Source organism: Coffea arabica, chromosome 6c, assembly GCF_036785885.1.
Source record: "Coffea arabica cultivar ET-39 chromosome 6c, Coffea Arabica ET-39 HiFi, whole genome shotgun sequence".
In the NCBI taxonomy this organism is placed as follows: Eukaryota; Viridiplantae; Streptophyta; class Magnoliopsida; order Gentianales; family Rubiaceae; genus Coffea; species Coffea arabica.
The window spans coordinates 2,834,325-2,858,665 of NC_092320.1; the positions used below are offsets into that span (position 1 = coordinate 2,834,325).

General features: G+C 38.1%; 4 protein-coding genes and 1 long non-coding RNA gene across 6 annotated transcripts; 4 read left to right on the forward strand and 1 right to left on the reverse strand.

The window, feature by feature from the left end:
- Window positions 1–7,881: 7,881 nt before the first annotated feature.
- LOC113691811 (suppressor of disruption of TFIIS-like) lies at window positions 7,882–11,087 on the forward strand. Its single transcript, XM_027210109.2, has 9 exons — window positions 7,882–8,039; window positions 9,026–9,105; window positions 9,306–9,371; window positions 9,486–9,583; window positions 9,694–9,731; window positions 9,853–9,940; window positions 10,038–10,364; window positions 10,475–10,540; window positions 10,694–11,087. Exons 2-9 carry the CDS (start codon window positions 9,045–9,047, stop codon window positions 10,841–10,843), a joined length of 894 nt encoding a protein of 297 aa, XP_027065910.2. The 5' UTR covers window positions 7,882–8,039; window positions 9,026–9,044; the 3' UTR covers window positions 10,844–11,087.
- A 597-nt stretch (window positions 11,088–11,684) lies between these two features.
- LOC140008240 (uncharacterized) lies at window positions 11,685–12,077 on the forward strand. Its single transcript, XR_011815641.1, has 2 exons — window positions 11,685–11,822; window positions 11,935–12,077. It is a non-coding gene; the product is annotated as an uncharacterized lncRNA (long non-coding RNA).
- A 1,076-nt stretch (window positions 12,078–13,153) lies between these two features.
- On the forward strand, window positions 13,154–16,508 carry LOC113691812 (uncharacterized protein At5g02240). Its single transcript, XM_027210110.2, has 7 exons — window positions 13,154–13,624; window positions 14,228–14,499; window positions 14,588–14,624; window positions 14,708–14,805; window positions 15,243–15,304; window positions 15,986–16,109; window positions 16,226–16,508. The coding sequence occupies exons 1-7, from the start codon at window positions 13,405–13,407 to the stop codon at window positions 16,343–16,345; spliced, it is 933 nt and encodes a 310-aa protein (XP_027065911.1). The 5' UTR covers window positions 13,154–13,404; the 3' UTR covers window positions 16,346–16,508.
- A 458-nt stretch (window positions 16,509–16,966) lies between these two features.
- LOC113691813 (uncharacterized) lies at window positions 16,967–18,325 on the forward strand. Of its 2 annotated transcripts, none has more exons than XM_072051991.1 (5): window positions 16,967–17,267; window positions 17,377–17,449; window positions 17,554–17,613; window positions 17,765–17,905; window positions 18,088–18,325. In XM_072051991.1, the coding sequence occupies exons 1-5, from the start codon at window positions 17,103–17,105 to the stop codon at window positions 18,141–18,143; spliced, it is 495 nt and encodes a 164-aa protein (XP_071908092.1). In that variant the 5' UTR covers window positions 16,967–17,102; the 3' UTR covers window positions 18,144–18,325. The 2 variants fall into 2 exon arrangements, with proteins under 2 accessions (XP_071908092.1, XP_071908091.1); XM_072051990.1 differs by having other exon boundaries at window positions 16,971–17,267; window positions 18,085–18,325.
- LOC113691809 (oxysterol-binding protein-related protein 3A-like) lies at window positions 18,243–23,251 on the reverse strand. Its single transcript, XM_072051989.1, has 10 exons — window positions 22,934–23,251; window positions 22,602–22,695; window positions 22,146–22,262; window positions 21,984–22,056; window positions 21,758–21,876; window positions 21,099–21,220; window positions 20,348–20,524; window positions 19,585–19,729; window positions 18,884–19,062; window positions 18,243–18,703 (listed from the first exon to the last, which is right to left on the reverse strand). The coding sequence occupies exons 1-10, from the start codon at window positions 23,038–23,040 to the stop codon at window positions 18,451–18,453; spliced, it is 1,386 nt and encodes a 461-aa protein (XP_071908090.1). The 5' UTR covers window positions 23,041–23,251; the 3' UTR covers window positions 18,243–18,450.
- Window positions 23,252–24,341: the final 1,090 nt, after the last annotated feature.

Genomic DNA, 24,341 nt, shown 5'->3' on the forward strand with positions numbered 1-24,341 from the left:
AAACTAGAGATTGTTGAGATCTCCTATACTTGCTTTTGGCTGTTATGTTGTCCGACCATTAAGTTGTGTCCATTTAACCTTGTTATGTTTGGAACCTAGATCGAGGATTCTCACACTTAATGATGGATGGATTGTTCAATCACTAACATTTCTCGCAGCTGGATGGCTGGCTGGATGCCGAGATGGCTGGCTACAATTGTTTGGATTTGATCGCAACTATTTCTAAAAATTGGCAACCTATATGACTAAATGATTATTTAGTGGCCTTGTATCTGTGTTCTGAAAGGCACAAGACAAGGGGACTACAAATGTATGGCCCTTGTATCGTCTGGTTCTAATTGATTGCGTCAATTGACGGGGACTCCATCGAATGATGACCGTTGGATCATTGGAACTGCTCCTACGGCTCTGCTGGTGGTGGTATTTGAAATAGGATTGCGGTGCTGATCAATGACCAACTCCTAACCAAATCCAGCCATTGTTGTGTTTGGATGGCGTGACAAGTTAACCGACCCTTGCATGAGCATGAAACATTAAATCACTAAACAGCACCCCCCCCCCCCCCCCCCCCCCCCCCCAAATGGCTTCCGAGTAGGAAAGCAAATTAGGTATAAAAAGTAGATCTACTTTGCGGTACTTTCCAGCTCTCCGCTAGTAATTGGATGCCAATCATTTTTTGGCGTTTGCTTTTCCATCAATTAGCGCCGAAGACCTTTCACAGTAGCTATATATTTGCTGTTCGTGTGGTGGCGAGAGGCTTATGGGTCTAGGTTGGATTCAGTGCGGGTCTAAATAAGAACATCCATACTAGAACCTTCTCCCTAGGTTTGGATAATCAACGAGCATTTATGAGTATTTTTTTAATATTGTGAAGTAAAAATATATAGAATTCAAAAGTAATATAAATACGATCTAATTTTTGTTTTCAAATAATAAAATTAATATTTTTAAAATTTAAAATTTACCCTTTAATTTAACAATCATGAAGTCTTACTCTATTCAATTCAATACTTATAGAATAATATATATATATATATATGTATATATGTTTATGTGCGTGTATGTGTGTGTGTGTGGCCGAGGAGGTGGGAGGGAAGGGATGTGGGGGAAAGGGATGGATTAAGTAATATAGAAAAAGAAGTGTAAGTAAGAAATTTTGAATTTAAAATTTGTCACTTTAAGTCTTAGGTTCCGTTTGATAAAACTGAATCTGAGTTCTGAAGTCTGAATTCTGAAATCTGAATACTGAAACAATTAATTTGCTGAATTTTAAGCACTGAAAAAAATATATGAATGTCTGAATTTTAATGTTAAACCTTTTTATGCTGTTTGATAAATATTTATAGCTGAATGCTTAATGAGTTTAATTTGATAATTTTGCCCTTATATCCTTTCATTCAAAAAAAAAATAGAATCTATGATTTAATTAATTTAAAATTGTTAGGTATGAAAATGACAATATTTATTTTTAAATCAAATTAATATAAAATGTGAAATACATTATATGAGGAGTATGAAGAAGATGTGAAAGTCATTAGAAAGGGAGAAAAGAGAAACTAAAAATCGTTAGATAGAGAATATTATATTGTTTAATCAGATAAAAATTTTGAACATAATTAACAAACAATGGTAGATTTCGTAAATAAGATAAGGTAGCTGAAGTAATTCTATTGATTCTTATTAGAATTAAGCATTAAGTTAGGATTCTTATACTGAAAAAAAATACACACATGTCCAGCACTGCTTAACAAATTCAGCAAATAGATTTTCATTTATCAAATACTCAAAACATCTAAATATTTAAAAAAAATCCAGATTCAATACTTTTTCATATTATCAAAAAGACCCTTAGTTAAATTTGGATAAGACTAGACCGGTATACTTGGCTACACTCGACTTTGTAGACCACGCTCATTTGTAAGCTGAGGCAATGGTTCGCGAGTTGAGGTATTTCTTGTCCCTATATTTATTATGCTAAAATTTGTTGGTTTTTCTCAGATTTGCATTTTTCATTATATTATTATTTTTCCAGATAAGCTCAGATTTTCATTTTCAACGGATGTCGGACCTCCAAACCTAGAACTTCCGCAAAGACAAGTGGCCTCCACATTGGGCACAGATCCATCCAATAGCATTTTGTCTTTTTCTTTGTTTTTTTGTTTTTGGCATTAAGGCAATTTCGTGCACGAATCAATTTCGACTCACAAAAAGCCGTAAGAAAGAAAAGGGGAATGTATTATGTAGGAGAGGAGTGGAGGTTTGAAGGTCGAACCCACAACCAGCCTTATTATTTAGTGCCCTCCAGTTCCAGTGGCCTACACCTCCTTGGCTGATGATTATGGAACAATAATGATACTCCTCAGTTCACGCCCAGTAAGGATTGTTGGGCAAACTCCTTATTTGTGCATGTTAAAAATGCATACCTTAATTGACTTTCTTTTGCTTCCAATTCTTGTAACTTTTCAATAGTTTCTAAACTAAATTTTGAAGTTGTTACTTCCCACTTTCCAAAGAGAAAAACCATGTCGACATAATGTGCATTCGAGAGAAAATTGTTGCTTTCCCACTAATAGCTACAGAAGAGTGGACGTAATTTATGATGACTCTGTTTACCCAACGTGAATCAAAATGACAAAATCATGTTTGAAATTGGCTCATTATTTTTTGGATATAAGAAACTTAAAAGATTCATTCAAACATCAGCTTTTAGACACCCCTAATTGTCTTAATTGGATTTTTTCGATGGAGTTTCTGCTCACATCGAGCCCTCCTCTCCCGTCCCTCTCTCCCTAGATCAGACTAGATTAGATTATAAGAATCCTATCGTTTCGAAAACAAAAAAACAAAAAAAATCCCCAGTGTAGATGAGCTTTTGCGAATCATCAAATATCATCCAATGAAGATAAGCAACAGACACTAATTAAGAAGCTAATCCCATGAATTTCTTGATTGGATTGAAGTTGATATCAATTTGGATCAAGAGTTCTGCGGTACAAACAGATTACGCTTCATCCACCATTATAGCCTATTGTCAAGGGAGAAGTTAAATTCAGCTCATTCCGTCTTAAATTAAGTGTCAAATCGTACAGGTCATGAATGCATCAAATCAAATGTGTGGATTTAGTTCCCCTCTATTTATCTCTGTGTAAGAAAAGAAAAAGGATAAACGCGAATCCATCACGGAGCCCGCATGGCACCTTTTGTTTACCCCTTGATTAGCAGTTGATAATTGTTGGGAAGAACAAGGCACTTAGCATACGTTAGGTTTTGGAAGACCAATACAATGGGGACATCATTATTTTATCAGATGTCAAGTGCATTATTGGTCAAATGCTTCCAAAACTGCAACTCTTAAGTGGAAGAACGGATTCCAAGAACCCCCAAAAAAACCTAGAGCTACGTAGCTTGACCATACATGTGAATGTGTACATTCATCTCACGTCTTAGTTGTCAAAACAAAAGAAATACAGAGTCTGTGTCAGCGTTGTTGGCCTCGTTCGTTGATACAAAAAGAAGATTGAACTCATTTTTGGTATTGCTATAAGGCATTAATTGACTTTGATTTTGTCTGAGACTCCAATAATGACGGGTGGAGTCTATGCGCTTTCGGCTTGGTTTCAAGCCTATTTACCTATTGCTTGAAACCAAGCCAGACACAGGACACTAGGACACTAGGACACTAGGACAGGGCTATTATATATATATATATATATATGTATGTGTATGTATTGATGATGGGCGTATGAGATGCGTTGGAGCTCCATTGCCGTAGCTTTCACGGTGAGCCAGCCTCACCAGCTGGAGCACACAGAAATGAAATATCTAAAAGCGCCATATGATTGACAACCGGTTGCATTTTGATACTTATATAATCATTAATAATTGGAGATTGATGACCACACCGTTCAATATACGACGTGTTGCGATCGGGGCCAGCCAGGTGGCGCGTCGGAATAGTTGGAAGAGGAAGGAGATTATCAACTGAAAGAGTTAGGAGCGGCCCTTTCGAGTCCCAAAACCATAAAACCAGCTATTGTCAAATGCGTAGCCATCTCATCTCTAGAAATTAAAAATAAGCAGCCCTCCTACTCAACGTTTTCAAGTGGGGGAAAACGAAGATCGAAGAAGGGTCTTTGGTCTATCCTTTTCAGCAAACACCTGGTGGTGGGTGGATTCAACCAGCCACCGTATCCGTATGTATATAGAACATGTCATTCCCTTTCGTGCGAGCACGATAAATTTAGAGGAGAAAGAGAAATTAAAGAGACGGTCAGGCTTCTTCCCCATTTCACTGGATTAAGTTAGCAGATTGTCAAATTTCTGCTTTTAAGCAAAATTTTCAAGTAGAATACGCATCTAGCGTAATAATTGTAGATATAGGGATATGATTGATCGGCATCATCTTACTTTTACTTTTTATTGTATCTAATCCATATATATATATATGTAGACACACATGTTAGATATAGACACACATGTGGGTTTCAACTTGTACTATGAGTTTCAAATTCAATGGGGAATGATAGGCCTCCTTCATGAGTTTTCTGATTAACCTCCTCTCACTAGGGAATCGTCTAATCTTATTCTCCTTAAATGTAAAAATACCTGTATTATTCTCCTTAAATGTAAAGATGAGAAAGCCAAATGCCACCTTTTGTGGCGGTTTCAACAAATAGAAATAAAAAAAAAAGGGGGGGTGGGTGGGGGGGGGGGAAATGCCCATTATCATTGACCACTCGATGATGATACCGGTAATGATAGTGATTGTGGAATTTGAACCAAACGGCTCCTAATTGTAACCTTATCTTGAATAGGATGGTACTGATAATAATTGGTCACATAAATCCTGACCATGAAATGGGAGTACGGACTAGTTTTTGTGAGATATTTTGGGTAAAGAGGTAGGTGCGCTTGGGAGATTGAAGGAGACGAGAGGGTACATAAAACAACTGGACGAGGCTGCAAGCAGGCTGGCAACAGGCAGCAGATGGATAAATACTAAATAGTGGGGTGGGGGATGATTTGGTGGAGTGGCTTTAGGTTTTAACTGCTTCCCCAGCATATGGAGGCCAATAATAACGCCCAGCATCATTGACAAAAGTAATTAGCAAAGGGAGAGTGATCGACTTAAGTCAATGCCAATGAATATCCCTTTGCTCTTCTCTCATCTCATTCTTTTTCATTCTTGTGAATTGTGCGAATTGTGTGTGTGGTCGTAGTCCACACACACACACACACACCTGTTTGCTAGTGCATTGTTTTCTTCCCTTACTCTGAAAATTTTGCGGATTATGGAGGACCACAACATTAATAATGATTACGCGGTTTGTATATTCACGTTTTCTGCGTGGTGGTACAACTTACAATACAAGATTATTGGTTAACCCAACCCAACAAAAAAAAAAAAAAAAAAAAAAAAAAAGAAGCCCTACAGCTATTCATGAATTTTATTAATCATGAAATGTTATCAGCGCTTCTATTTTTATTAATCACACTTTTTGGTCTATCATTTTAATAATGTATAATTTTTATTTATTAGATTTTTTATATGAAAAACAAACAAATGACACACACACACACATATATATGTATATATATATATATAAAGTTGATGGGTCAGCCATCAATTTGCCGTAGGCATTTGTGCTAATTAATTTGCCAAGAAAATGGCGATTGATATATGTCCACCCGAAAGAATATGCCAGTGTATTTAGGATTATATGGTTAGGACAAAATGGACCGCGTGAGAACGTTTGGCATGAACTTAAAGAGTGCCCCAGAGACGAAGGCATTTCTGCATGAAATCAAAGCTTGGCATCTCTACTATTGAATGTCAATTGTCATGACTAATATAAGCCATTGTAGGGTTCTTTTGACTAATAAAGCTTGGCATATTTTGGTTTTGTCATTACTCGTGCTAATTTAATTGGAAATGAAACCTAGCTTAGCTTGGTGGTTTCGTGAAGTGGACTAGACTTTTTAAGAGCATCAGGGCAAAATGACTTGGCTCCCCAAGGCCTTAGCAGTTCCAATCATTCCACCGAAAAGCTTATTAAGCATTTTATTCAAATTAAGGAGACAAAACACAGGCAAGTCACTTTGCATGTTTTTTTTTTCCTTCATCTGCAACATAATTTAAGGCTTTCGTTCTTTTCTTTTCTTTTCTTTTTTTTTTTTTGGGTATTGAAAAGGGAAGGTTTAAAACCAAAAAAAAAAAAAAAAACTTCAAGCTTCTTGTCTGATAATTCATCCTATATAGCTTTGCTGGCTGTATTTTGTCGATGGATACATAATGCAAGCCCCGAAACGATAAGTGATTTTATAAATTAACAAACGCTTTACAATGTCGAGCAAGGGTTCGGTGGAACTATACAATCAGTGTACTTCGACGCTGAGAAAACCAAAATTATGATTATGATGAACTAATCCTATTACTGATATGATTATGATGCTTGCTAACTAAACAAAAGGAGCACGTATCAAACAACAACTTTAAATGTTGAATGTCTTCCAACAGAGTGGCCAATCTCTTTTTTTTTCCAACGAGGAAATCACAAACCGAATTCCACCGTGAAATCACAGACAGAGTGGCCAATCTCATATCCTGAGTTTTCCTCCGCCTCTGTCTCTCGAGTCCTGACTTGTTTACACACCACAAAGGTTATCTGATCAGCTTGAAATGACTTTTAGGATGCACAAAACTGTATAGTACAAATGTTAAGAATATTCCATTTACATTTTGGTTTGGGGATTAGTTTGATTTGTGGTTGTTGTGGATGTATTGACCCGTGCGAGGGATATTCCCACTGGAAATCAGGAGCCACCATTATTAGTTAGTACGACCAAGGCACAATTTCAAACTGACCACATATATACTCCCTCCGTCCCGTTTTGTTAGTCTTGATTTTTTTTTTCACACAGATTAAGAAAGTGTAATTAATTTGGTTGGAAACATAAATTTAGATTAATAATTTCTTAAAATACCCTTATGCTAATCACGAAGAGTGCCAATTAATATCAGTTACAGCTAATGGGTTAGTATTGGAAAAGCTCAATGTATTCAATGTAGTGGATTAGTATTTAATAACAATGTATTAATAACAAGATATTTAATAAAGGTATTTTAGACAATTTGAAAGATTACTACATTTCTTAATGGAAAAGTGGACTACAATTTGGGACAGACGAAAAAGAAAAACAAGACTATCAAAGTAGGACGGAGGAAGTATATATATTGATATATATAGAGAGATGCGTGCGTACAATTTGTGCATGCGCTCAAACATGACATTATATATATGCTGCTAGGAAATTTTCCAAATCCTCGTAAAAGCACCTGAAATGAAAATTTTCCCATTTTATGTAAGGTTTTTCTAATAATTATAATGTTCACTTGTATTTATATATATTTTTTTATTCAATTTTACCTATTCTCTCTTATATTTATTTAATTTTTTTAATTAATTTCACATGTCAAAAAATATGATACGTGAAATATATTTTAACGAGTGTCTATTAAGCATGATTAGATACCCTTTTGCGTATCACGTATGTTGTCGATCATAAATTGCGTGTGCTTAGTTCTCATTGTCTCTCAATAAAAAAAAAATAATGTGACTCTAATAATTGACTTAGTGCAACAAAATTGACTTCTGGGAATAAAACTTGATAATTGTCTTCTATGAAAGCCATAGCCATAGGTAAGAGAAGGCACAGCTGTCATGTACGTACTAGAGTTTCTCTGTTATTAGTTCTCAAAACCACGGGAATTTGTGCATTAATTAATAAACACTAGAAAGAAAAAAAAAAAAAATTATAGATGGGAATAGACCAAAAGGGGCAAAATCACGAGGGATGGACTGGCTATATAAACCGGACGTATGCCTTCCATTGTTCCTCCCCTTCTTCTTCTTTCTCCTCTCCCCTCATTTGCGTCTTTCACTTTCTCTCTGTAAAGACGCACTTGCTCTCTCTCCCTCTCCTTCTCCCTCGCCCTGTCTCTCTCTCCCTGCTATTTGGAGTTTTCCATTACAGTTCTGGTACTTTGCTATTTTCCCTCTTATTGGACTTTCACCATTAAAATCTCCTCCCTTTTACGTCTGCTCCTGCAACATTACCGCAATTAATTTAACTTTGTCTATCAAATGGCTACTGATTATTTTGTTAATGTGCATCTGTGTTGTGTTCGTATTACAGATTGTGGGAAGGGGAAAAAGAACCAACAAAAAACTAAAATGATGGTTTTTTTCTTTTCCCTTTTTTTTTTTTTTTTTTTTTTTTGGTTTTGGTTTTGAAGCACCCTTCTTATTTGTTTTAAACCTTTACCACAAGGTTTTTCTGTGGGATTTTCCTCCTTCCATGGGGTTTTGATTTCATGATTGTCTGGAGGAAAGAAATTTCCTTTTACTTAGTGACATTTCCAAATTGTTAGTTGATCCGCACGTCTAATTGTTAAAGAGTCCAAAATATGCTGCAGGCCCTATTCTATTGTTATATGATGCAACGTATAGCAATTATAAAAGCTCTGGTTCCGTCGATTTTGCACATGACGGCTAAGCTTGGCAAGCTGTCGAGGTTTTTTTGATTGTCGACCGCCATTTCTTGTTCTTGCTGGAAATGGTTGGTCGTGAGTTGTCCTGTAAAACTTGGCAAAAGCCCAGGAGAGGGTACCTTAGCTTTTAAAGCATATTCCGATTGTTTTCTCTCTCTCTCTCTTTTTTTTTTGTCTTGTGGGCTTGGTTGAAACAAAATTGTACACGGTAGTTTGGCGTTTATTTCACTCCTATCCCTGCGTAACGTGCTCTGACCCAAGACTTGTGCTAAACTAAGAGCTTAAAAATCAAAGTTTCTATACTTATACTTTGCTTGTGTCCTTGTCCTGGGTTTTGCTTATTCCAGTTGAAAGGAGTAAAAACAATAATAACAAAGATGAATGTGAAAATTTTCATCAATCAAGTTTGGTGTGCTTACCTTTTTTTACCTGCCGCACAATGCTTACGTGTTTAAGTTGTATACTCAAATGCAGTTGTTGGAGATCGATCGAGATGGAATTCGAGGGGCGTTACGGGCAGGTTCAGAGGCAAAAGTATGACTGCCTTTTATTTGGTAAGTTTTCACTTTAAATATATATATATATATATAAACAAAAATAAAAAGTGGTTAAACTAATACCAACCACTTTTAAAAGAGTTATTGGATGGATGGATGGTGCTTAAACATTACAAGTAGTTTAACATATATGCAATTATGCATTGCTTGAGAGGACGTGTGATGAGTTTTGTTTGGTTGCATCTCAAATATTTCAGACCTGGATGATACTCTTTATCCCTTAAGTTCGGGTCTGGCAGCTGGATGCCTCAAAAACATTCAAGGTCCGTATGCCTTTTTTTTTTTTTAAATTTTTTTCCCCTTCTTTTAAAGGTGTATCTGAATGGATTATTGTGGACAACGCAACGTTAAATGTTTCTCTGGACGTGATTTTCCAGATTATATGGTTGAAAAGCTTGGGATACACAAGACCAAAATCCCTGATTTGTGTAACCTTCTCTACAAAAATTACGGGACCACCATGGCGGGCCTTAGGGTGAGACTAGCGACGTCTACTCAACTCAACGCCCCTTCTTTTTTTTTTTTTTTGTTTCCCTTCTAATTTTTAAATTTTGTTTCTTTTGGGGATGGCCTTTTGTCTTGCAGGCGATCGGTTATGATTTTGACTATGATGATTATCATAGGTAAGCAACTTGTAGATGATTCTGCTGCTTATAGCCGTACATTATTAACATTATTGTAAGTGATGAGATTACTGCAGTATGGTTGAGGCGGTTGATTCAAGTTTTCACTGCTAATTTGCAGCTTTGTCCATGGGAGATTGCCTTACGACAATTTAAAGCCCGATCCCGTTTTGAAGAGTCTTTTGTTAGGCTTGCCTTTCCGCAAACTGGTGAGTGCCCCGATAACCTTTTTCTGGAGATTTCCTAACAGAAAGGTCATCTTCTTCTTATGGTTTTGCGCTTCTTCGTGAATTCTCTGCAAAACAGATCTTCACAAATGCTGATGAGGCCCACGCCACCAAAGTTCTAAGCAGATTGGGGTTGGAAGGTTGTTTCGAAGGCATTATATGCTTTGAGACCCTCAATCCCACTCATAAGACCGCAGTTTCTGATGACGAGGATGACATTGAATTTGTGGGCTCAGCAACACCTTCCTCCCCTGGCTCCCGTAGCTCCGACATATTTGATATAATCGCCCATTTTGCTCAACCTAATCCTAGCGCAGCATTGCCGAAGACCCCAATAGTTTGTAAGCCATCAGAAGCTGCCATTGAACGGGCTCTCGAGTTGGCCAACATCAATCCACACAGAACGGTACGGGTAGTAGCACAACAGTCTGATTATCGCACTTTCCTTTCCTTTCCTTTCTGGCATTCATGCTCTGAACCCATTTTCTGATCCTTCTTGACCGTTTGCAATCGCAGCTGTTCTTTGAGGATAGCGTAAGAAATATTCAAGCCGGGAAACGTGTAGGTCTGCATACTGTACTGGTAAGAGTCTTCGCGAAGCACCCACCGTTGATCAGTATGGTACATCAATATTGGTACTAGATATATATATACTTAAAAATCCAGAAGGCGTCCTGTTCTTTGATGCGCGTCCCAAACCGATTTTACTCATTCTCACTGAAACTGCCTATGCAGGTGGGCACCTCTCAAAGAGTTAGGGGTGCAGATTGTGTCTTAGAAAGCATCCATAACATTAGGGAAGCAATACCAGAGCTCTGGGAAGCCGACAAGATGGCTGAAGTCAATTACTCTGGAGTTGCGGTAGAAACCTCTGTGACAGCATAGCTGGCTCAAACAAAAGCGTTGGCGGTTCGAAGGAGAAATCAATCGAGTTCATGGGATCTCTGCGCCATCCCAGCTGCTGTCCAATTGGTTAAATAATCTATAATGATGTTCTTAGGTAGTATAGTAATATATTATTATTATTATTTAACGTTCTTTCGACGAGCGAGTGATCATAATTAATAAACCTTGTAAATAACCAACCTCCTTGGTCTTAATCAATGCAATCGTCAGCTTCTCGTCTCCATTTTAGGCTGCCATGGTCATTATGTATTCTTAAAATAATAATAATAATAGTAATAATATATTGGGAAGCAAATTATTGTTGCTCCCGAATGATTAAATAATAAATAGAGGGTGTTATGTAGATATGGAACGGATACCCTTCTCTTAGCATGCATTAGACAGATGATGATGATATCTAGGACACGGATCACTGGTGTCAAGATAAAGATGGAGAATTATACCTCCACTCCAATCTCATAATACCAGTTTTGAACATCACATCACATCAAAATGACTTGTACCAGGAAATGATTCCATCCAGTCATGCTTCCATAATTCCGGGAGTAGGCAATGTTCGTGACAATTGCTTCAGTGAGAAGATAGGCTTGGATCTTGAATCAATCCACACTCTTGCTTGTACACGTCACATCACCATGATTGGCACGCACAGCAGACTTGCCACAATGTTGGAAGAGGACAACGGAGCAGTACTGTGAACCAAACACAGTTGACAGGGCCCTGCCCCTTACCCCTCTCTCTCTCTCTCTCTCTCTCTCTATATAGTAATAGTAGTATAGTACTAGTACGTACATTAGATTTCATTTTCTTGCACTCCAATCGAGAGCCCTGGCTCCCACCACAATCATGCTCGTATCATCATTTCAGTGGGTTCAAAGAATTTGTTCGAGGTTGTCAACGTAATATACGGTCAGTAACAACAAGGCACCAAGAGCCCACCAAGGCATAAAACGTCGAGGTCAAAGCTTTAATCTTGATTCTCATTTTACCACTTAATTGTGATTTTTTTTGATGAAAAAATTTCCGTCGACCTTTTCTCTTTTTAGATAAACATTATCGTTGTGTAACAGGAAAACAACAACAACGAGGCACTAAGACTTCATTATTGCCTGCAACAAGAAGTGGATGTAACCCATATATGTCTGCCACGCAAACACAACACCAGTAGTATTTCTATTTGCAACGAGAAGCGGAACCCAAAACAAAACACGGGTCCGCCCGCAGAAGCATTTCTCAAAGAAAAGTGGGTGAGAACGCGAAGTTTGGCAGAGAGCGTTTATGCGGAATGGAGGGTCAGTCCAGTCACGAAAAAGTTTCTAGGCCAAGCCCAACAATGTGATATGGGCCGAGCGTTGACTATCTTTCCCTGGACTCGAGACGACAATTAATTATCTCATTCAAAAGCCGTCAAATGTCGAAACAGCTGGTGGTGCGTCCTTTTCGAGCCTGGACAAAGAAAGCAGCTGCTGGTGGTGGTGAGCCATTCCGTACTGCACTGGTGGTTGAGCTATATTTTTTCAGGAATGGTCCAAAGGCCGCCGCTAAGGGAATAGGAGGAATTAGTACCAGTTGAAATGCAATCGATGAAAAGACGTGAATCGGTCAAATGGTCTCAGATATATGATTTACTATCAACAAACAACAGCAGGCGAATCGATTTGGGAATTTGGCTGCAAAATGCAATCTCATATGGACAGATCAAAAGACGAAAAGTTTCATGATTTAACACGCGCTACGGGCTACTTAATTGACAGTTTTCAACAGGTGTGAGGTTAGTTCTGCGTCCGATTAAAACCTGTATGTATGAGTTGTTCATCTTACTTGCCAGTTACCACTGGGATTGGCATCCTTTTTTTTTTTTCACTGCGGGTATTCGGATCTACACCTGGCTAATCCTACAGCGCTCCAATAGAGCAGATCCAATCGATGCTAAAGAAGATAACAACTGGATTGCTGCTCGAGATCGAACCCAGATAGAACTCACCTAAAGAGGCTACTTTCACCTGCAGACCAACCCAGCGCGGCAGGCGGGATTGGCATCCAATGGGGACGATTTAGTGGTTGTAGACTGGTACTAGTGCTACTAGTATCATTTATTGCTGAAAGGCAGGGGGGTTGCTGGGTAGGTTTTGAGTTTTGATGACATAAAATAAAGTCATGCATGCTGCTGCTGCATATATACAAAACGCGTTACCGTCTCTTTTCAAGTCTTAAGGGTTGCGTCAGGACTTGTTATATTCATCAAAATTAAATACAACCAACAATAGCAGAACCACGTAGGAATGAGATAAGGTAATTGGGCCGGGACTGACAAAAAAAGGATAAGAATCTCGCACCATTAAGATAATTTAGTATCCGCTAGATATTACCGCGGTAATAACTGTAACGGTCGAAAAAAATTCGTCTGTCATATTCGTAAAACGTGTAAGTGATTTATTGTTGCATTGCACCACCGGCGAGAGGAAAATTGGGTGGTCGTAGAATCGAACGAGAACTCTCTAGGAATTTCCGAAAAAAAAAAAACAAAAAATTTGGTCCAAATGGCAACCATGTTGACACGTGTCCCCATCACTGCCCCATTCCAGTGCCATAATAAATTGAGTCTGGTGAAGACACTCGACAAAAACAGAGTGCTTGAAGAATTCTGTGCTATCTCACCAGTTGGGACGCGGGGAAGTTTCGGGAGGCGCCTTCGGATAGCTGCAATGGCCGATTTTAACAAAAGCACTGTTCTTGTCACCGGGGCTGGTGGTAGAACCGGTAACGTGGCATCTCCTCACCCTCTCTGACTTTTCCATTCTTATCTCTTCATCTTTTTTCCCTTTTCATATTTTTTCCTGGCAATTTCTTGTCTGTAGATGTGTTCTGCTGTGTGATTTTACTACTATGATATATCGTTGATATGTGATTTGTGGCATTTTCGTGTGGAAAGGTTTTAGAGGGTTGTCGTTCTAGTTCGATTTTCTTTCACCATTTCTTTTTATAATATGCCCGATGATTCAATGTATCCGCTATTTCAGGGCATAGTCAAATTGCTGATTTTTGTTTCTTGTTTTTTTTTTTCCCCACTTTGGTCTCACTAGAACTTGGAGAGTGTCCCCTTCGGGGCTTAGGGCTTTACCTCCCAAGAGTTTTGGGAATAACGTCGATGTTGAAATTTCAGTTTTCAAGATCAGCTTGTGGGTTTATGTCTGGACAATGTTTGGCGTGCACTTTCACAAAGCATTGGTTTTCCTACGCGGAGAGATCATGACTATTGAACACAGGGATTCATTTTCGTTAGGCTGAACGAGTGGAACTCATCTGACTCTGAATTTGTATCTTAGACAGTTGTTTGACGTTGATGTATCTGATTGATTGCAGGACAAATTGTTTATAAGAAATTGAAGGAGAGGTCAGACCAGTATATCGCCAGAGGTTTAGTTAGGACTCAGGAGAGCAAGGAGAAAATTGGGGGAGCGGATGATGTTTATGTTGGGGATATTAGGAATTTTGACGCCATTGTACCTCCTATACAGGGTATCGATGCACTTATTATTTTGACGAGTGCTGTGCCCAAAATGAAACCAGGTTTTGATCCAACCAAAGGTGGAAGACCCGAATTCTATTTTGAAGATGGAGCTTATCCTGAACAGGCAATGCCTTTGTAGCCTGTGATCCATACTCTTTATGATTCGGTTACCTTTTGTTTAACATCCCTGATCTCAATTACTACACATTCAGGTTGACTGGATCGGACAAAAGAATCAAATTGATGCAGGTAGAGTTTGTTCTGCCATTTGGTAGTCCAAATCATTTCCTAAAATCTGCTTTTACCAAAACATTTGCGTTCTACTTCCACAGCTAAAGCTGCCGGAGTGAAGCACATTGTACTCGTTGGGTCAATGGGAGGAACAAATCCTAATCACCCACTGAACAGCTTAGGGAATGGGAACATACTGGTTTGTACTATCTCATGCCTCAAAATTTTCCGTCACATTTGTGTATCCTTCACTTTCAAATCTGTGGCTCATTTCATTTTACAGGTGTTTCCTCTTGTTATGTAGATAAACAACATGAAGTTCCAAAGAGATGCCTTTCACTTTTGTCTATTGTTGGTCTACACAGCTTCTTAGCAAGCACATCCATGCCTGTTTTCTAATTTTTCTCAACTTAATCTTATCATCTGGCTCAAGTTTGAGCAATTTGGAAATCCTTGCTCCCGCTTTTGTTGAAATTTGTCATGTGAAATGAGGCATTGTTGGAGTCTAAGTGAAAACATGACTTGATTGGAATGCTTCTCTATGTCAGGCTGTGCTTCCTTTCTCAACCTTCTTTGCTGCTCGTATTTTTTTTGACCAAGTAAACTAAACCACAATAATGATTTCCACTGTAATAGATATGGAAGAGAACGGCTGAACAATACCTGGCAGATTCGGGGATCCCATACACCATTATAAGGTATGCCCATGTTCATCCTATTTTTTTTTTCTTATGAAAGATTTCATACAAGCATTCATAAGACAATATACTGACACCATTTGCTCAAAAAGAGCAAATTACTCGGTTACCCACTAAACATTTAAAATGGTGTAGGCTTGGCCGCTCAATTTTTAAAAGTATAAATTTACACGCTCAACTCCCAAACGTGTATAGTTTGTGTATAGTTTGCATCATTCTGCCTGTTCTCACCGTCAAGTTTGTCACATCTAATGACTCACACAAATCACGAGACATAATCAAGAGGCAAACTTGACTGTGAAAATAGACGGAATGTGCACATTTGGGAATTGAGTGGGTGACTTCATACTCTTAAAAGTTGAATGGCCAAAACTATACCATTTCAAAAGTTTTGTGGGCAACTAGATAATTTGCTCGCTCGAGTGAGTAGCATGAATCATTTTCTAGGATGGGCGTTGTTTTGCATGATCCAAATCTGACGAAGTCCTTCTAACTTGTCTCACCTTGTGCTTATTATTAGTCTCCCCGGGTACATCTACTGATAGTCATCATAAATGGACACTCAGTGTCTGTAGAAAGAAATTCTATGTGCTGCAAGCTTGATAGCAACTTCACCATGTGCCTACTTGCATACTTACTGCATTGCCTCTAAACCCGTGTGCATGTACATGGCTGGAACAGAGCTGGTGGCTTGCAAGACAAAGAAGGTGGTGTGAGGGAGCTACTTATTGGCAAGGATGATGAGCTACTTCAGTTGGAAACAAGAACCCTTCCCAGGGCTGACGTTGCTGAAGTCAGCATTCAGGTTATCACTTGTGCTTGTAAAAAGAAGTTTTTTTTTTTTCATCATAACATGTATACGCAACAAACTTCTCAGCCTATGTGGATTGTAAGTCCTGACGATCATAAATTTCTCCACAGGCTGTACAGTTTGAGGAGGCGAAAAATAAGGCATTTGATCTGGCCTCAAAGCCCGAGGGGACTGCCGCACCTACAAAGGATTTCAAGGCTTTATTCTCCCAAGTCACTACTCGCTTTTGATGCATTAGTGTGAAAATCTATATGACTCTGGTTGTATATTTGTGACGGATTAAAGTTCAGCAGTTAAGCGTGCGAGTTGCTATTCAAACTACAACTGACGCTCCCAACTGGGCTATCAATATAAGAAATGCAAGCTGGAATATCGATTGGCTTGTCATGTTAACGTGCGTTGATTTACTTCCAATTTTATATAAATTTATATAATATATCTGAAATATTGATTTACTTCCAATTTAATGAAGCAACAATGGGCAATGTAATCCCAAACAAGGAAAAGGAGAGTGGCCATCAAACCCAATATGCCATCCAATATCTCTGCTGTTTCATTTTTGGTTGAATGATTACATTTACTACCATGGACTCTCGTAGCAATTTCTTGCAACATCTTAGTGTTTGGATACCACAAACATCTTAAATAATATTTCGCTTGCATCATAAACACATTTTTCAACTCACCTATTTATATTCTCAATTATCTTTTTATCTCACATATATCACATCATAAAAAGTACTACAGTAATTATTTCAAATAATACTCTATTCAAATAATACCCAGTATTTAAATATCGTTTTTTTTGGGGATTTTTAATTAGTCCCTGCTGCACTCCATCCATCAAAATCCAATTGAAGTGATTTAACCAGAAAAGATATCGAACTCCAAGCAACAAAAAAGAAATAAATAAAGGTGAAAATGGCGCGCAGCTGATAAAGGAAAAGGCCGAGGGTTATTTTGTGAGCGGCCGTTGGAGTCCGAGAAATGGCGACAATCTTGATTCAGAACTCCAACTTCCACCACCATGTCCACAAGCAGCACCTGTGCCCTAGTAGATGTGGAAGAAACCCTACCACCGTATCTCTCAATTTCTCGTCTAACCTGATTCATCACTCTAATCTCCGGGCAAGCGTTCCTGCAAATAAACCAGTACTGCAACTTCCTTCCTCGACAAACTCATCTCTTTCAATTTATTCCTATTCCGTCGTGTGTATCCTCTGTAAACGTTTTCTGGTCATATTTTTCCTTCCTCTTGCAGAGACAACGGCGGGGTGCTAGGATTGTTAATTCTTCGGAGAAAGAGAAGGAATCCATCCAGAGCAGCTCAGAAGGCATGGTGATTCTCTCTATTATTTCGGTCCTCCTTTCAAATTTCAGGTTATGCTAGTATTCCCTTTTCTTTTTTTTTTAAGAGTCTGGAATTTCTTCTGTTCAGATGAAGAGGCGTATGATTTGGGGGTCAAAGCTGCATTGTCCGTGCTCAGATTCTACAAAAGTGAGCCTTACTAGTTGTTGTATATATATCTTTTAAGCGCCTTTTTTTTTTTTTTTTTTGGGGGCCGGGCATTCGGGTGGGGATGGAATGGAAGAAGAAAAGAAGTTCCTAATGCCGTCATATTTATTTTTTGTCATATTTATTTGGATAGGTGAAATCTCGCCGTTGTTGCCAAAGAGTTGCCGTTTCGTTCCAACATGCAGCGAGTATTCCATGATTGCTTACAAGAAATATGGGTTTGCTAAGGGAACCGCTTTGACTGCTTGGCGTCTATGCCGCTGCAATCCTCTCGGTACGTACTACTACTGTACCACAATCCTCTCTTCGTCTCGATACTTAACAACACATGAATAAGAGCACCCAGCCAGATCTGTTTTCTTCTCTCTATCTGCCTCATTTACCATCTTTGCGACCATTTCCTGCCTACGTCTTCTTCAATATTAGATCATATGCTGCTATATTCATCTCCAGGAGGCTCTGGCTTTGATCCCCCGAGATGGTTTGATGAGACGAGACCAACACGGCATTGATGCCAAAATAATTTCTTTGCCGGTATACTTACTTCTCATGTTCCCCTGACCGACCCAAATTATTAGTCCGTATGTTCCAAGTCAAATGAAAATGATGTATAACAAGAAGAAAAAGGACTGGTTACTACTAGTTGTATGTAAATCTTTTAATACTAGTTGTTGTAATTCACTGATTCCATCCATCTCATATTCGCACTAAAATAAAGAAATAATAGTGGTGAATTACAACCACAACAACATATCTGCGCATCTCACTGAAATAAATTGGCCAAAAGCCACAGACGGAAAGAAATGATGGATGGAATCCCTACTCGGAAGCTGCGGCGAGATCCTGGTATTGCCATGGATTGAACGCCGTGGATCCGATATCCACCCCGCCGACATTGTCGGAACCATCAATAGCAGCACGATGTTGAGCATACTTGCCATTGTAGTTGTAGACTTCCAAGTCACCCCAGGGCGTTGCTGATATTTCGGTTGATAAGTCGAACCATCTTGGTTTATGTTCATCACCCTTGGCTTCACGCATTTTCTTTTCGGCTCTTTGCCTCTCTTCCAAGCTGGGGGAGCAACGAGGACCAAAAATAATAAAATCAATTTATTTCAGAAGTTCAAGCTTTTATCCAACTCTTCTCCATTACTCTACTTTACCACGCAGAACAAAATGATGTATTCCTTCTATTTCCCCAATCCCCCCGTTATTTTGCGTGTGTGTGTGAGAGAGAGAGAGAGAGAGAGACCTGCTCTTTTCTGCCGCTGCCTTGGACAGGTCACCCTTCTCAAGTGCTTGCCGATCAGGACGTAAGCGAGAATCAGACTCCAACAGCTTGCTGGGTGCAGTTTCAAAGCTGTTTACCTTGTGCCCGAAATGCGTATACTGAAATTTGTCATTTTCAGGTGCACCGGCAACCCTCCATACCTGCCGCAACAACAAAAGAAGTTCATATTATTTCCTAGTAATTGGCAACAACAAACTAATTGACAGTTAGTCCATGAATACTACTGAATCCTAGTATTTTATTTTGTTAAAATATTCAGCCATTGCCACTAAGACTATGTTCAATAGTGGCTTCAGACTATGTTGCAGTTCCTTTTCCTCAAGTCACGGATCAACAACACACACACACACAGACTATGTTGCAGTTCACTAAGACCATACTTCTAATTGGCAATTGTCTTGTAAGCGACAGAAATAGAGTTGCAATATCTTATTGCTGGCACCAAGAAAAAGTAAAATTGGACTTGCTACATTAAAAGAACATCATGTCAGGTTCAAATTTGGCAAGCAAAATATGATCGCAAAAGTCCCCAAGGAATACCACACACAACTTAGCAAATTTAAACCAGACCAAGCATATGTCCAAATTGGCAAAATCTAACAAGTACGAGGGAATTCCATATTTATGTACAGAGCAATATAAATAAAAGCACTGAAGCTGACCTCCTCCAGCTTTGTGCCAGGAAGCGGTTCTCCTTCCAAATCGCATGGTTGAAAGCTCATGAACTCATTCCATTTTCCTGTCATTAGAATTTTGGGCTCTTCTTCACCATTGTATACATATCCGTCAACTTCATAGCGACCAGCCCTAATAAACAGAAGCAGCGATGTTTCACAATCTGAAGGCACGTTAAGCAAACTAAACCAATAAAAGAAAGCAAACATGGTGAAGCTCCTCACAAAAACACAAGATTCTTAGGTTGCTGCTGGAGTAACATATCTGATATATCAATTTAAAAAGCATTTCAACAGTAATCCAACGACAACCCAAGGTGTTGATAGGATGTCTAAAAACATATTGTTGTTACTTCAAAATTTAACATAAAAAAAATTGACAGCATAATGAATTTTTGGAAAGTATTCAGTACAAATTTCATACTTGGTATATTGTTTGTACAGAAGTGATAACTCTTGTCTCTTGCAGGAAGCTCAAAATGGAAAAAAGATATCTCATTACACAGAATGGGAGGATTTGGTTTTACATAAGCATGAGATTGTTACGTGAACTAGAATCCAGGAAAATGTCAATGTGGCTGATTCAACAGAATAGAAGAATTTGATTCTACATGGAGCAGGTCATATGTAAACTCGAGGTTAGAACTTCTAAACATCTTGAAGCAAAATATCTCTGATCAGCAGATAAGCCAAATTTACCAAAAACAATCTGTCAACAGTTGTAAACTTTACAGTGTGTATAACCACATACCCGAACCAACCACAAGGTTGAAAATACAGCACAACTTTGTCCCCAGTGGTCAAGTTTGTCAAGACCATCTCCCCAGGTGAATCAATCCAGGTTCGACCAAATATAAGATTGTTAATTTTTGTCAGTGGTGGAACCAAGTCAAGGACGACACCATCTCTTTTAAGTGTCAGCCGCGTCCTGGATATTCATATGAATAAAGCAAGATGTTACCATATAGCTTGACCAAAACACAATCTCATGTGTTTGACACATCAAGGAACTTAATTGACTAGTATATCCCGAAGCCCAGTATAAGTTCCTAAATCAGAATATGCAGATTTAAAAGCATCAAAATTTTGAAAATGACAAAATCCCATTTTAAAAAATAAAAAATTGAAGAAACAAGCAGGTACATTCACATAGTTTTCACATCAGACGTAGAATTTGGTCAGAAATACGTCTTGGATTTCTCTTGTGGCCTTGAATGGAGGAAAAGCCTCATAGTTCACATTTTCCTAAGTTCCAACAGATTAAGGAACGCAAATGAACATTTGATCGCAACAAAAACTGTAAAGCAGGCAATCCAATAAGGGAAAAAACCTAATATATGTTAGATAAGATCCACGGACATGTCTACAAGTAAATGCAATGATGTCTTCCATTATTTGATCATCAAGTTCACAGAATAAGTAGCACTTTGGACAACCTTTCAAATTGAATAAACAAGACAAAATGAGTGTCTAAAGACAGATTACCAAAACACAGCTCTTACCTTCCAAGGGGATAAACTTCAACTGAGTTGCCCAAGAATTTGGTCTTCACCTTTGAAGTTATATCATAAACAAAATGGTCATTTTCGGCATGAGCTGCACTCATGGGAGGGTGATGGCTTACCTGATACCAAAGAAGTCAGTTACGGACTAAACCACAACCGTGATGTATTTTGCACATCAGAGACACAAAACACCAATAGAACTGTACAACGATTGTGAAACAGCAGCTAGCCTTACTAACTAAACTAGTTCCTTCCCATTAGTGCTCCCCAGAGTTCACTGGTTCACCACACACACACACCCCCCCCCCCCCAAAAAAAAAAAACCTTTCAGTTGAGTTATTTAGATATCAAAAGAATAATTTATAATAGCAAGGTCTCTCCCCCTTTAACTTCCAAAATTGATTTCTTTAAATGATCAAGGACTTGGTGGCTAACTAACCAACAATTTTCCTCATGAAATGGGCATATAAGGAGCAAAATAAATTCTTTATTTATTGTACTCGTGTAAATTGTTAACTAAATTGACCCATCAAGAGTGCCCATATGACTTAATAAACATTAAGTGTTCCCTTGTCAAAGAGAGCAACCAAAGGAGCACAAAGAGAAGCAAACAGTAAAACAGGAGTGCTAGACAGCAATGATGCTTCATAGCTGACCTGCTCTGCTATAAATGTAATCCCACCATGGTTGATCATTTCATAAGTTTCACCAAGAATTGGATTGAAAGGTTTCCAAGCGCGCTGGTAAGCATAATACAAGGATATAAACCAGGAAGCTGCAAAATTTGGTTTAACATCAGCTGATGAGCTGCCATTATTTCAGCACATGTGTAAAGAAGGTGAATGAGAAAAGAAGTGCTGAATTTCAAAACAGAAACATTACCAACGTAAACCAGTCTCATATGTGGGTCATTACATTGATCCGCCAAGTCTAATAGGTAGGAATATTCCATTAACTGTGATGGAAGTTTTGCATAGCAACAAACTGATCAGTGAAACAGTACTGAGAATCATCTACGGATTATGAACTGCAATTTACACAAACCTCGGCCATCCTCTGAAGCATTGTCATAGGCTCAAAGATAAGAACCGGTAGTGTCACCATTGACGTGACATCGGACCCAATATACTTTTGCATCATCTTCCAATAATTGTCGCGATCCTGCAAGAGAAATACTCACGGGTGAGGATGAGCAAACCAAGCAGTAAACATTGCAAAATTGTGAAGTTACAGAATCATCCATTCATTTCGTTTGCGTTATCTAACCATAAGCATGATATGCCGGCTAACGTATTAATGAGCTTTTCCAGCACTAATAGTACTAGAACGAGATCTCTTGGTCTATGTGATAAAGTGTAAATATCTGTTTTCACAAACAATTGCACTGAAAAAAAAAACTGTGCCAATTTTTTTATATTAAAATGAACAAAAAGAATTATCCCAAAAATATGGTAATAAGCATCAAGGGCAGGGGGTCAAGAAGGAAAAGGCAAAAGGTACCTCCTCCTTCCATCTTCCTTTCTGAGCTTCCGACTCGGCATCTCCACTGCCCCCTTCGGGATTTATAACTTCCAGCCCTTCATATCCAAGCAACCTAGAGGACAGCAATATCTTTCGAATAAAAAGGACGCATATAAATCAAGAAAGCATGAAAATTGTTTAAGGCTTTAAGCAAAGTTCAAACGTGATAGCTTCGTCAAGATGTTTGGATAATTGAGGAGTAACAAGAAAAGAAAAATTTAATCATCTCTACGCCCACATAAATTCAAGTAAACGAACAAACTCCAAAAGGGAAGTGAAAGATTAAAAAACATTTGTTGATACGAGTTTACCCGTTAACTGATTTGGACACAACACTGCCGAAATTATACAAGCCCCACGCTATGGAGGTAAAGAACCCACCGCCTCCGTCACCGCCACTAGTTTGTTTCTGCGCCATCTGTGAGAAGTCCCCTTTTGCTCAAATCTAAACCCTCAGTCTCTCAATATTAAGTTGAGGTTTCAACAAAGAAAGAAGAAAGATTAGAACAACAATTCAACGCAGATATAATGTTGGATTTGGAAAAACTTAGTGGTTGACTGGATTTAAAGGAGAATGCAATGAGAACATGAGACGATGACTGGATATACATTTCAGTAGGATGGTCCCTGGCGGGTTCTTTTGTTTGGACTAGTCAAAAATGAACCATTCCGTTCTACTTTATTTGGGTTAATTACATTTACCTCCCCTGAGGTTTGATCATATTACCAATCAATCCCTATAATTTGTCCAAATAACGGTCTCACCCTTTGAATGATCAAACATTTAACAAAAACCCCCTTAATGCCGAAAATGCCCTTATTGAGACCATGTTGCATTAAAAAAAGAACATATTTTTATTTTATTAACCCTGAATCAATCCAAAAAAATAGAAAAATTTTTGCTTATTATTTTATAAAAATCATATCTTTGCTTCCATAAATAGTTTTGAATCAATAATTATTTTAAATCTTAAAAATGAATATTAAAGATTAGATAAATTAAAAGAAAAATTAAAAAAGAAGAAATTATTTTAATTCCTGAAGTATGGTTCAAATTGAGGAAAACATGCCTTGTGCTCTCCGCAACATGTTTTGAACCACAAATTCTAACCATACTTGAGGATTTAAAATAATTGCGTCTTTTTTATTTTTCTTTCAATTTATCTAATTTTTAATATTTATTTTTAAGATTTAAAATAATTATTAATTCAAAACTATTTATGGAAGCAAAGATATGATTTTTATAAAATAATAAGCAAAAAATTTTTTCTATTTTTTTGGATTACTTGAAGGTTAATAAATAAAAATATGTTCTTTTTTTAATGCAATATGGCCTCAAAAAGGGCATTTTCGGCATTAAGGGGGTTTTTGTTAAATGTTTGATCATTCAAAGGGTGAGATCGTTATTTGGACAAATTATAGGGATTGATTGGTAATATGGTCAAACCTCAGGGGAGGTAAATGTAATTAACCCACTTTATTTTGTGCTTTTCTTTCTTATTACGATTTACGGGTCAAATGAGTGGATATTTCTTTCAACTCTCGGTCGCGGATCAGGGCATTGAATGAATTGAACGCGTTTACGAAAAGTACAGTTGTTCTACGCCAGTCGTTGACAAAAAATGATACCCCTTTTGCATTATGAGATTCCCTTGAATCTTCGACTTCTCGAACCCTAAGTCCGACGCTACAACTTTTTCCCGAAGGGTAAATCATTCA

Bases quoted from the DNA above. Each gene is read 5' to 3' on its own strand.
- LOC113691811 (XM_027210109.2), top strand. From the start codon at position 9,045: ATGGAATTCGAGGGGCGTTACGGGCAGGTTCAGAGGCAAAAGTATGAC. The intron at 9,372-9,485 runs GTCCGTATGCCT...GTGATTTTCCAG, and splicing joins ATGCCTCAAAAACATTCAAG to ATTATATGGTTGAAAAGCTT. The intron at 9,941-10,037 runs GTGAGTGCCCCG...TCTGCAAAACAG, and splicing joins GCTTGCCTTTCCGCAAACTG to ATCTTCACAAATGCTGATGA.
- LOC113691812 (XM_027210110.2), top strand. From the start codon at position 13,405: ATGGCAACCATGTTGACACGTGTCCCCATCACTGCCCCATTCCAGTGC. The intron at 14,500-14,587 runs GCAATGCCTTTG...CTACACATTCAG, and splicing joins ATGGAGCTTATCCTGAACAG to GTTGACTGGATCGGACAAAA. The intron at 16,110-16,225 runs GTTATCACTTGT...ATTTCTCCACAG, and splicing joins TTGCTGAAGTCAGCATTCAG to GCTGTACAGTTTGAGGAGGC.
- LOC113691813 (XM_072051990.1), top strand. From the start codon at position 17,103: ATGGCGACAATCTTGATTCAGAACTCCAACTTCCACCACCATGTCCAC. The intron at 17,268-17,376 runs GTACTGCAACTT...TTCCTCTTGCAG, and splicing joins GCGTTCCTGCAAATAAACCA to AGACAACGGCGGGGTGCTAG. The intron at 17,906-18,084 runs GTACGTACTACT...ATTCATCTCCAG, and splicing joins ATGCCGCTGCAATCCTCTCG to GAGGCTCTGGCTTTGATCCC.
- LOC113691809 (XM_072051989.1), bottom strand. From the start codon at position 23,040: ATGGCGCAGAAACAAACTAGTGGCGGTGACGGAGGCGGTGGGTTCTTT. The intron at 21,221-21,757 runs GTCAGCTATGAA...CTTTGGTATCAG, and splicing joins TTACATTTATAGCAGAGCAG to GTAAGCCATCACCCTCCCAT. The intron at 20,525-21,098 runs GTAAGAGCTGTG...ATGAATATCCAG, and splicing joins GAAGTTTATCCCCTTGGAAG to GACGCGGCTGACACTTAAAA.